Source organism: Rhagoletis pomonella, unplaced genomic scaffold (genome assembly GCF_013731165.1).
Source record: "Rhagoletis pomonella isolate Grant_MI unplaced genomic scaffold, Rhpom_1.0 Rhpom_scaffold_03695, whole genome shotgun sequence".
Classification (NCBI taxonomy): Eukaryota; Metazoa; Arthropoda; class Insecta; order Diptera; family Tephritidae; genus Rhagoletis; species Rhagoletis pomonella.
In genome coordinates this window covers 1-11,879 of record NW_023462246.1, presented here as the reverse complement: position 1 = coordinate 11,879, position 11,879 = coordinate 1, and the positions used below count along the sequence as shown (strand labels likewise).

The 11,879-nt window shown below is 39.0% G+C and overlaps 2 protein-coding genes across 2 annotated transcripts in view; one reads left to right on the top strand and one right to left on the bottom strand.

The window, feature by feature from the left end:
• Positions 1-7,344, bottom strand: part of LOC118754313 (modular serine protease-like) — a 13,683-nt gene extending 6,339 nt beyond the window's left edge. The window contains exons 1-7 of the mRNA XM_036489188.1: positions 6,982-7,344; positions 2,777-3,062; positions 2,137-2,711; positions 1,914-2,055; positions 1,594-1,832; positions 236-371; positions 3-163 (exon numbers count right to left, since the gene is read on the bottom strand). Of these exons, the coding sequence (XP_036345081.1) occupies positions 3-163; positions 236-371; positions 1,594-1,832; positions 1,914-2,055; positions 2,137-2,711; positions 2,777-3,062; positions 6,982-7,054 (1,612 nt within the window). The 5' untranslated portion in view covers positions 7,055-7,344. The remainder of the gene's footprint in view (positions 1-2; positions 164-235; positions 372-1,593; positions 1,833-1,913; positions 2,056-2,136; positions 2,712-2,776; positions 3,063-6,981) is intronic.
• A 2,503-nt stretch (positions 7,345-9,847) lies between these two features.
• Positions 9,848-11,875, top strand: LOC118754312 (polycystic kidney disease protein 1-like 2; the record flags this gene model as incomplete). The annotated part of the gene is made up of 1 exon (XM_036489187.1): positions 9,848-11,875. A coding segment is annotated over exon 1 (2,028 nt), but the record flags the coding sequence as incomplete, so codon positions are not given.
• Positions 11,876-11,879: the final 4 nt, after the last annotated feature.

The window sequence follows — 11,879 nt, the reverse complement described above, 5'->3', positions numbered from 1 at the left end:
CCCCCAACCGACAATGAAACCCAATTCTCCAGTTTCTATGCTTGCAGCGGCCAGCCTTTTGTATTCAAAACATATTGGCTTAATTGTATCGCTAAATTTGAATTGCTGCACCAGTCTAACGATAGCCAGATCATCCTCATAATAGCCAACGCGGTCTTTATAACTGAAAATATTAAGCAAAAGTTTAGTATGTAAATTTGCTAGCCATTAATTGAAATATTTAATAAAGTCTTACTTTGATGGCACATATATCTCAGTAACATCAGAGCCTTCATTGATGATATAAACGGATATCAGTTGTGCAGGAGAAACTTTGTATAGTCTCGTTGGATATACTTCCAAGTTGGCTTCGTCCCAGAAGCAATGTGCAGCTGCGCGATACAGAGAGCAAGACGGAAAGTATAAATATTGCTGATTTGTATTTGCAGAGTTTACAGCTAGTGGAGACTACCAGAATGACCACTGGGTGGAGACCAAGAGCCATTTTTTAAGCTCCGTGGAAATTTGAGGTACAAAATGTGAAGAAAGCCCTATCTAAATATTTACATATATGTATATGCCTATGATCTTTTTTCAATGATGGAATTACTGTAACGAGCACGATGTAGGGAGACAGAGGTGGCGCACTCAGCAGTACCGCTACTTTGTTCTTGGCGAATTTGACAGAATCAGTTGTTCATGTGACGTCATTTAGCAAACTGTTTGTATGTATGCAGAGATGTTTATATGTATGTAAATATGGCGACCCCCATGGTTTGACGGTTAACACTCTTTCTCTCCTCCATCTCCAACTACTCTTTTCTATTCGTTGCTATGTTGACGTCATCACCCGCAGGAATGCGCAATCTTGTATTCTATCATTCTTGGTAACGAGCTCGGGCAACCCAAGTTTGATGGCTTTAGTCAATAAATAGCAGAGTGTCCAGATTTGGCGATTTCGCGCCAATTTTGCGATTTTTTTTTTTTGATATTTGCGCGTACTTACAATTATTGCTACTTTGCTTTAGGTGCTACTTTGGGCTCGGTAGGCAATTGCAAAGCAGAACCTCTTCTCGACGCACAAAAATTACGCTCGTAAAAATATGCCCGTCATAGGCGATGTCGATGAGAAGGCGTTAGGTGCTTTCGAGAGAACTATTCTACGCTGGATCTGTGACTCTGATCGCGTGGGCTCCTATAGATGGACAACGAAAGAAAGCGCGCTCACGAAAAGTCTATGGGAAAAAGGATCTGTCTGACAGTTGCAATTGGCGGAGTTTTTTGGTCTCGCCCTCAACCGGCGAACGGTGGTAGAGGCAAATAATAATAATAAGAAGAAAATGGACTAACTATTGAGGATGTATGTAGCATTTTCAAGTACTGACAAGTATCAAAATGATTCTTCCTTGCAATGCCATAAGAGCGCTGAATTCTTTTCTCAGTTTACCTTCTCTAAATAGAATTACTATTTTAAGATATGGATGAAATTCTTGGAAATATCCGCGAACAATGTTACTAAGTGCCCCTATATTGTCACATTTAGAGGTATGGAGATGTGTCTGTAGGTTTTTGTGAAATAAGCGAATCAAAAGTAAGCGAGTGCATTGGCTTTACCTGAAACAACAATGCGCGCCGAAACTATGGATCCGCCGCAAGTGCGTTTAAAATCCTTTTCATTAAATTTGCTGTAGATACCCACATGCCAGGGTGCTTCCGTTACATTAACCATGCGTCCTTGACTGGCGAATGCTATCGACGGCAATTGTACATAGCCGCAACGCATTTGACATGAGTATTTGGGTTTGTTCCACTTATACTCGTTGGTGCACTGCATGGTTGTATCTCGCCATGTTCTGCATAAATGGAAACGTAGAATTTTCGTAATTAGTAAATTATTTAATTTAATTCATATTTTTTTTGATTTGTTTGCTTACTCCCTGACTCGATACTCCGTCTCACATCGGATATCGGCACGTGTGCCCGGTTGAATATTTTTACATGGCACAAGCCCGTCGTCAGTGTAGCAAATAGCTTTTGTTGAAACGCCTTCTTGCAGCACGGTTGCATTGCAGAATTCTACAAAAGATAAAGAAGTGAAAAAAAGTCACTTAGTACTGGATACCTTTCTGTTATGCTCTTCCATGCAAAATTACTTACTAGTACAACTCGGCAGATTGCTCTGCCAGCCTCGGTTTTGGCAATACATTTGCTTAACACCATCCACTAAGTAGAAACCCGGCTGACAAGCGAAACTGACAATTGTATTTGTCGGCACCTTTGCGCCGACTCTCACAGTTGTGCCACGCAATTCGTCTCTGATAATTACATTCGCAAGACTTTCCGGTATTTTACATCTATCATTAACCGGCAAAGTTAACTCGGTTTCGGCGTATGTGGCTGGTGGTTTTGTTGGCGCCTTTGTTGTTGTAGCAGCCATAGTTCTATCTGTTGGGAAATAAACCATGCCCGCTCCAGTGATACTCGAATTTTTTCGCTTTCCACCGCACAGCGCATACGATTCATCAGAGCCGTCCAGACACTCTACGGTTCCATTACAGGCGGCTTTGCCTGCAATGCATCCACCATAGGCGCATTTGTGTGCGTACGATGGACATCCGAAGGGTGCACACTTCTCCAATGTCTCGTCATCACCAAGTGTGCAATCGCGTACGCCATCGCAAGCTTTTTCACTATCTATACACTCACCGGTACCGCATTGCATTTCCGAATCTCTTTGGTATAGAAATGCATTCTTAAATGTATGCATTAAGCAGTTTGTTGGCTTTGTTCGACTTACCCACATCTACCGCGTAAAACTTCTTCCACTTCATCTCTCGTCATCTCGCACATAAAGGGTAATTCATCAGAGTTATCCGCACAGTCGCGTTGCTTGTTACAACGCTTAGAACCCTGTATACAGGCGCCATAAGCACAACGAAATGCATAAGAAGGACACGTCGCATTGACGAAACAGTTTTCTATACTTTCATCCGAACCATCGCGACAATTCCGCATGCCATCACAAACAAATTCGCTATCGATGCATTCGTCATTGTCACAGGTCCAATCGCATTGGGCTCGAGCTAAAAAAAAAATGAAGAACATACGTCGATGAGTTAAAAAAATAAGAATAAACAAAGTATGTATGTCAATTAAATCGGGAGTTGCCTTTGGCCTTTTGGACTATATCCAGCTATCCAACTGATTTTCTTCATCACAACAAGATACAGCCTTTCCAAACCATTTCCAACTATGCGGTCATTATTCGGAAAGGACTCATTCGTCAAAGAAGTTCTTAATAGAAGGGAAATGAATAGTACCCAAACTAAATATGAAGTATTCACCATTCCTAATTGGGAAAGAAGTGTGCACAGTGTGGGGCTACGGCCTGGCTATAAGTAGATATGTATTACTTACTACAGCAAATTTTAGGCGATCTTAGGTGTTTTTGCATCCAAGCTATATAGCAGGAATGTAAACCAGGAAGGTACACGGTACTGCTCTACACCACTTGACTTCAATGAAAATGACTTGTCCTTCTCACGACACAGAAAGAGTGTTCGACAATACGTCCTGTACAACCATTTGCCAAGCACAAGATAAGAGAAATGTATCGCGATTCTATTTCGAACTAGTATCATTGGAACCCAAATAGGGGAAAACGCTTTTCCTCTATGGAGCTTATTAGTAGACGATCCTATCCAGCTACTCACGGATAAAGGAAACTGCTGCGACGGCTATGCGGAAGGCGGTCATAATAGCTAGAAGGAAAGTTTAATAGCACTCACTGCGAAACATTTCAAATTGGCCTACAACCAATGAAAGAATGGAGCGCCAAAATAGAGCTCCACATCTTACCGCCTAAGACCTCTAACTTCTTAACACCAAACTCCTATAGAAAAATAACGGGAATCAAACTTTCACAGCAATTCTGTCAACAGTCTATCAACTTACCACAGTTGAGGAAAAATTTATGAAAAGAGTATTCAATCGAGTAATGCCTCAGACATGCGTAAGGTCTGAAGGGCTAGGTATTTGATGTAGTTAGAAACCGCCTCTGAACTTGCTGAAACACGTCTTGTTTATATTGGTTATACATTTTTGTACACCCCAATTTCCTCCCTTCATAGTGGAAAGCTCTTTTGACAGAAAGCATTTTTATATAATTTTGTTAGCGATGTTTAAATTTAATGTTTTTAAAACTAAAAATAAAAAAGCCGGTTGTGATACCACTGGCCATTTGTTTCTTTCCCTTCCTTAGTAATTGAACCACCGAGTGCGTTTTATATAGCACAAAAAATCGAGGACGTTCGCCGAGTTCAAATCGGCTAAACAATTAGAAAGAATAGAAAGAACTTGTTGAAGAATCGGTTCGCGTGTTGGCCAAGACGTTACATTGGCAGATATAGTGTTCAACAGTCTCCACCTCTTCCTCGTCCCTACAACTGTGACATAAATCGTTGGTGGGGTATCCAGCCTTTTTCCCTGTGTGCGCCCATCAGGCAGTGTCCGCTGATTATTCCGACTACTAATCTGAGAGAGGAGCGGTCCAGCCGGGTAAGACCTATGGATCTCGCTTTACATCAATTTTTGGCCAAATTTGCCTGGTAGTATGGCAGGTGGTTTCCACAGTCAACCTCATATAGACCTCCTCGACGAGTTCCGCCTTTAGTGTGTGCTTGCAGGAGTTTAGAGGTATGCCCGCATTCTGAGTAGAATTGACTTGAGATATTTCCGTTCCCCTCCTTGCCAGCTCATCGGCTAGGCAGTTGGCAGGACTGTCCCAATGTCCTGGGACCCACACAACAGTCAAGGAGCATTTTGATGCCCGCAGGTTGAGAATCTTCGTGCATTCTATGGCTACTTTGGACGTTGTTGCGTTAGAATTGAGAGATTTTATAACAGGCTGGCTGTCAGAATAGATAGCAATAGGCCGTCCTGGAGGGGCGGAGGTTATGAGCCACCGAACCGCCTCCATTATGGCGTTTAATATCTAATTTTACTATTAGAAATTTGTACATATGTTTATGTTTTCTTTTTTTTAATAAATTTTTTTTTGGTTGTTTTAAAAAGAAATATATGTTTTATTAAACCTCATTTAATTTTTTGTAAACTTTTCTTTCGTTTTTTGAATTTGATAAAAAAAAAATATTTTTCGTTTTAAAACATTAAAACCTAAAAAGCCTACTTTCATATAATTTGTAGGAACTTATTATTTTTTTTAATTAAACTTCTTTTAGTTTTTAGATTATAATATTTTAAAAAGAAAAATATATTTTACAAAATTTTTTTTATTTTTATGAACCTTTTTATTTAAATTAATTAATTAATTTCTTTTTTAATTTTCATTTAATATGTGTAGTCTTAAAAGGAAACATATTTCTTAATAATTATTTAATTTTTAAAAACTTGGATTATACTTAAACTTCTTTTGTTGTAATTATATTTTTGAATTTAAGTATTTACTGTTGTAAAAAGCAAAATATATTTTTTATTAAACTTAATTTTTAGAAAAAATATTGCTAAAAGACAAAACCGAAAAACGCTAAGTGCTCCTCCTCGTTAACAGATTTTATGATTTGTCGCCCGAAAGACATAAAAGAACTTCCAAGATAGTTGTCAAAATTGACAATTACGAAATACTTTTGTCATTCGAAAGACTGTGGTGAGTTGAATGACAGTTGCCAGAATTACCCTTTAAGTTGTGTAGCTGTCAGCTAATCAGCAGACATACTTAGTCTGTTCCTTTGAACTTCGGACTAAAACCTGTGGAACTGTCAAACTACAATTTTACTCTCTCAAATGAGAGTAAAAGGAGAACAGATGCAGAAGTGCATAGGAACGCAAAAAGCACTATTTCCTGTAAAAACGTCAGTCGGTTTGTTTACCTGTCATTTGTACAACACTGATTTAGCTGAAATATCACTAAATAATTATTAAAATCTATACATATTCAAACATTTCGTTGTTTAATTCCATTTTTTTACAAATTTAAGGTACTTCGCTTTCATCGCTGTTTGTTTTTGCTTGCACATGCAAATCAGCTGATCGTTTGACACTTTTCATGAACTTACAGGAAAAAAAACTCCGGACTAATTCCGGTAACTTCTGACTAGGAACAGTTGCTAAGTTACTCTCTCAAATGTGTTCCCACTTACAGGTTTTATGTCAATAGGAACGACTTCCTGTAAGTTCTGACTAAATCCTGTAAACCGGACTGCTATTGGAACAGACTAACTATGTACATATGAACATACGTATGTTGGTTTTTAAATCAAAATTAAGTAATCTTTTTCAAAACAGCGAAGAACTCAAAGAGACATTGTATGACGGTTGCGGCACGTATTTTTGTTCATAAAAAGAAGAAAATCCAATAAAGTGAAAATAAGATTTCGTAGAAAAAATAATGGGACTTCAAAATTTTTTAATCTCTCTTAAATTACTTTTAAAGCACTCAATTTCATTGGAAACCTAAATCAGATTAGTATTTACTGATTTCTCAATGTGGTTATTGAATTGGGCGGGAAATTTGCCGATTTGACCTCCGCATGCCGATAACAAAGTGCAAACATCGACATTTTGATTGATTAAGAAGGACTAAAAAAAAGTTTTGTGGAAAAAAAATTAAATATGTATTTGTGCACATGTAATTATTTAGGCATACATTAATTTTTGTTTACAAATATTTATATTTATGAACGCCGCGCTCAGTGATTTTTCTTATCTCTCTCTCTCTCTCTCTCTGTTATCTTTTCAACTCCCTTTCTCACGCTCTTTTTTTTTTACTAAAAAACCAGTTAAGAGCTTAAATTTTTTTAATTACTCTAAAGCACTACTTTGAGAGCAGAAAGAAGCTAATAATAACACAAGATGCGCGTAAAGACAAAAAAAAAACAATAAAAAACCCAGCTGTCATTTAATACTTTCGGGGAAAGCACCAAATAAACCAATTTAAACCAGTACGATTTTCGGGAAGGTTCAAAGCAAATATTCCGCACTCACCCAAACGATTGCTAAACACCGCCAATAATGATATCAAAGAAATATTTATTAGTGTACTGGATGTTGAAGTCATCGGGCGGCGTATGATTAGCAAAGCGAATACAGCCAAACAACAAAAAAACAAACACTATTTCTTTATGAAAATATACGTACTACGTTCATACGCATACATATAAAGTATGTTTGTACAAATATGTATACTCGTACGCAATTTTATTTTCTTTATTAATTGTTTAATTAATTTTCTTACGCGCTGGCTTTTGAAGCCGCAAAACGCTTGGCACTAGTTCTATCAAAGTTGAGTTTGCGAAAGCTACTGAAACAAGCAAAGCGTGCTCAGCTTCATTTTGAATCTTGCGAAAAATTACCCTGCAGAAAAAAAATATCAATTGATAAAAAGTAACCAACTTGCGGTTAGCTTGTTTGCGGGATTTCTATAAAATATATAACTTGTAGTTAGCTATAAAAATCTAACTTGAAAGTAGTTGAAAAGTAATGCAGGAGTAATGCAGACGCAATCGGGAGATTATTTTCTTTAAATGCGTTTCTATTTAAATATCCTGCGCTTCACAAATACCTTTTCGAATTGAGGACAAATAAAAGGTAGATCGAAATTTCAAATTTATTATTTTGAAGTTATCTCTGACGGAGTTCGAATATGGGACCACCTACAGCAGAATATGTAAACATGTATGAAATGTAATAAAATAGAGTAAATAAATAAAAAGTAAAAAAATCAAAAATGTTTTGTTTTTGCTATTGATATTTTATGTCCAAAAGCAGTTAGTTACAAGTTAGTTACATCAAATGCAGAGGTAACCACCCTTGACTATTTCGCGGCCATCGCCAATACAAATATAGTTAGCTTTCCTCAAAGGAAATATAGAAATAATAGTGGTCTTTAGTTGCTTCCTAATCAACTTAAAGTTAATTTATAGTTAGATGCATTTCCCGCAGGGTAGTTGCTCATATACATATGTACATACATAATTACATATCGTCACCTTAAATGCAAAAAGACGTAACAACATCGTAACTGAAATGGAAAAAGTCGTGACTCATATTTTTTATTTTCTTCATATGTTGTGGGAGTTGTAATTCGATTAAATCCATCAAAGATATCAATCAAAAACTGAATTTTGAATTTTTTATTAGTTACCACTTTTTGTATTTCAGCGACGATGTTTTTTTACGTCTTTTTGCATTTCAGGTGACGATATGTACCTTTTATAATACAGTAGCGTGCAAAATAATAGGGTAGCGTGTGAATTGTACATCAACATTTTTTTAATTTGTTCGGAAATATTAAAAGTTTTCATCCCAATTGCATTCAAACGCCCATAATTCGTTGGCAAATTGGCAATAAAACGATGATAAGCAGCGCGTTGTCTGCGTGCAAAGTTTTCTAAAGCTCTGCATACATTTTGTGTAGACATGCTTAGGGCTGTTTTCTAGACTGCCTGTAAAATTTGTCGCTCACATACTTAAAACGGGCAATCGATAACGGGTCGATAAATTTTTTAGCAGGCAGTGGTGGAAACGGCCCTTAGGGTAACAACTCTATTTGCCGGTTACTGCTCCATTTGGAATAGTAACAACCAAAATACTACCCCGGGTGCGAAATTTTTAAAGTGTTTTAAAGCTTTATGGTATTTGCTCTTCATATAAATCCGACACTACCAAACACATCACGCGGAAGGAGCTTTTAAAGCCTTCTGAAGCTCTCTCTGGTGGTATCTGCTCTTTATGTACATAAATCACGATTAAAACGTATTCGGCCAATGGAGCTTTTTAAAGCTTTATATATATTTCATACGCACAAAATTTGGATGAGTAAAAAAACACACGATGCGGGAGAGCTTGAGTTTTCAGCCGATTTTATATGAGCGCGTTCAGGGTAAAAGTTCTCACTTCTTTCATTCTCCTTTTTGGCTCTACAACCGTTCGTCCTTGTACATCCCCGAGTGCCGACAGGTCCTTATACACTTGGTCCATCCATTGTGTTCGTAGGTGCGCTTTCTTTCATTGTCCACCCACGGGCGTTGGGTCGGGAGTCTTTTCACCAGGCCCTAGGCCAAGCTAGGGCAATCCATGTATTTTTATGCGCTTAACTATGTACATGTCATTAAAATGCTCGTAATGCTCTCACTGGACCGGTAGCTAATATAGTTACCGAAATTTTTACCGTGAGAGAAGCTTTTTAAAGCTTTCTGAAGCTCTCTATAGTGGTCTTTGCTCAATTTATACATAGATCAGTCACAATCAAAACGCATCAGCGGTATAAGTATTAAAGATTTTATACGGATTCACACAAACTAAAATCTCCTGCTCGTCGTCATTGATACATACAGATAGGGGCATAAGGAATATTTTTATATTGAAAGGGAAGAAACATGAGTAAAAAGCATACTAGAAAGTTTTCCAGTTTTTCGGTGCTTATTTTTTTGTTTGCCCAAGATTCAATCCATACTGGTGAGGATTAACAACTCCTATCTTTGACAAGTGTTTCCTTTACCTTGTAGGGGCCAGTAAGAAAACTTGTAACAGTTCTTACTTTATGACTACTAAGCTGAAGGAATGCTTTGGTTCTCCTTGTGGATATTCCCGTGGTGAAGGAGTTAGCCTGTATGTCCCAAGAAATATACCTCTCTGAAGAATATGAGTTTTTAACTCTTTTTAGCACAAACCTGTATTGTGCATAAGTACATCACTGTGAACAAGTTTTATGAAAGTACTTAACCTTGTTCCATTTCAAAGTCAACGAGTTCCATATGTTTGGTTTTTATTGTGAAAAATTTGTGATTCGCATCAACAGAAAAAATATTTTTCACCTAAGATTTTCTACAAATCACACAATACAAGCGTTATGAAGTCGCGTCGCAAGACACTTATTCTCTTCGGGGTATGCAACTTAATTGTTTTCATCTGCCTAATCTTGATCATCTGCCTGTCCGGCTTCCTGCACGAGTCACGCAAATTTAGGGCGCTACTCTTCGTCATTGTCGTCGTGTTATTTTTCCATTGCCTCATTGGCGATTTCATCAAATTTCTTGGATACGCCTGTTATGCCGCATTGCGCAAGAAACCAGCCATACAGGAAGGACCGGATGTGGGACGCTCCGCAGCCACTAACAACTACGATGAAGACGCGCTGGTGCGTCTGCAGCTAGCTAGCCACGAAGCAGCCATGCACGCTACCTCAGCGCACTACAATGAGTCGCTCAATCTCAAATACAAACTGATCATCAATGAATTGCGGCTCTACGGACTTTATTTTCTGCTGCTAATGCTTTTGGTGGTCGGCTCGCGCGATTACCTTACCTACTACAATACACACACGCTTCAAACGGTTTTCCTGGAAAAGCGTTTAGATGCTGCCGGACTGTATTATGTGCACACGCCGAATGATGTCTACGATTATATAAGACGCATTGTGGTAAAAGCTTTCAATCGGGGTCGCGACTACAATGACGAGGTTATAGAAGAACCCGGCTGGATACAATATAATATAGCTAAGCTGTTGGGCGTCGTGCGGCTGAGACAAGTGCGGCGCTTGGATGAGCATATTGGTCTAGATACGCCTAGCTTCGATGAGCGAAATTTTATGCCACGTTGGCGTTTGCCATACGAACAGCTGCACTACATCAGCAAGTATATACACACTTATGGACCGTGGTTGGAGGGACAAGTGGATTGGAATATATTTACGCCGCGTCATCATTACGGCAATTTGCATACGTATGCGGAGAATAACGGTTATGTGACTTTTTTGTCGCGCGACTTGAACAATAGCCTGAAAATATTGGAATATCTGAAAGCATCGAACTGGATTGACGCGCGCACTGCAGGTGTCTTTATCGATTTTACGCTCTACAATGTCGACTCGAATATCTTTAGCGTCTGCACGATTCTGCTGGAGTATACACCCTTCGGAAATGTGCTGTCACATGTCGATGTGCAAAGTGTTGAGTTGCTGATGAATTTGGATAATGTGCCGGGCATAATGTTGCTCGTATTCCTGTTGTACCTCCTCACTTTGATATACTTCGCCAAACATTTGGTGTTGAATATGCTCTACAAAACAAAAATGTCCTCGTCGCCCTGGAATGCTGTGGACTTTGTGATAATTGGTTTGAATTTGTTCATCCTGATTTTGATTATTGTACGCGAGGCTAAGGTGGCAGCGTTAATGGCGCGCTTCGAGGACTCGATGAAGCTGGAGTTTGTGGATTTTCGCGTGCCAGCACAAATCGACTATCTAGCCAATCTGATGATTGGTTTCCTCATTTGCTTGACCACCTTGCGGCTGTGGAAGATTTTTCAGTTCGCCAAACCTTTTCGTGTCTTCACACGCACGCTTTATCGCGCCCGCTTTGCGCTACTCACGCTGCTGGTGATCATCGTTATATGGCTAATCGCTTTTGGCATCAGCTCGTACATAATCAATGGCAATGACAGCGAACACTTTACGCACTTATTCAGAAGTTTCGCCGCCTCGATGAGCTACTCATTTGGCTTCAGCAGCACCGTTAGTCCCTACGATCTAACCTATGGCGGTTTGACGCTCGGTTTCATTTTGTATGCGCTGCTAATGTTTGTAATTGCCATTGTTTTGCTGAATCTTTTCATTACGCTGATTTGTGACTACTTTGCGGAGAACAAAAATACGCCAGACGATGAGGAGGCGAGTGAGCTGGGCTTTTATGAATTTCTTCGAGTTGAATTCGGCAGTTGGGGTCGCTGGTGTAAGCGTACATGTTGCAGTTGCTGTGAGAAACGTGTCTATGATCCGAAGAAGCGCAACGTTAAGCAACGAATCGATAAATCTGTGGCGGATGCTGAGAAGAAGGCAAAGAAACGCAAGTTGGCAGGTCGTGAGGATGCGGGTCCACCATACG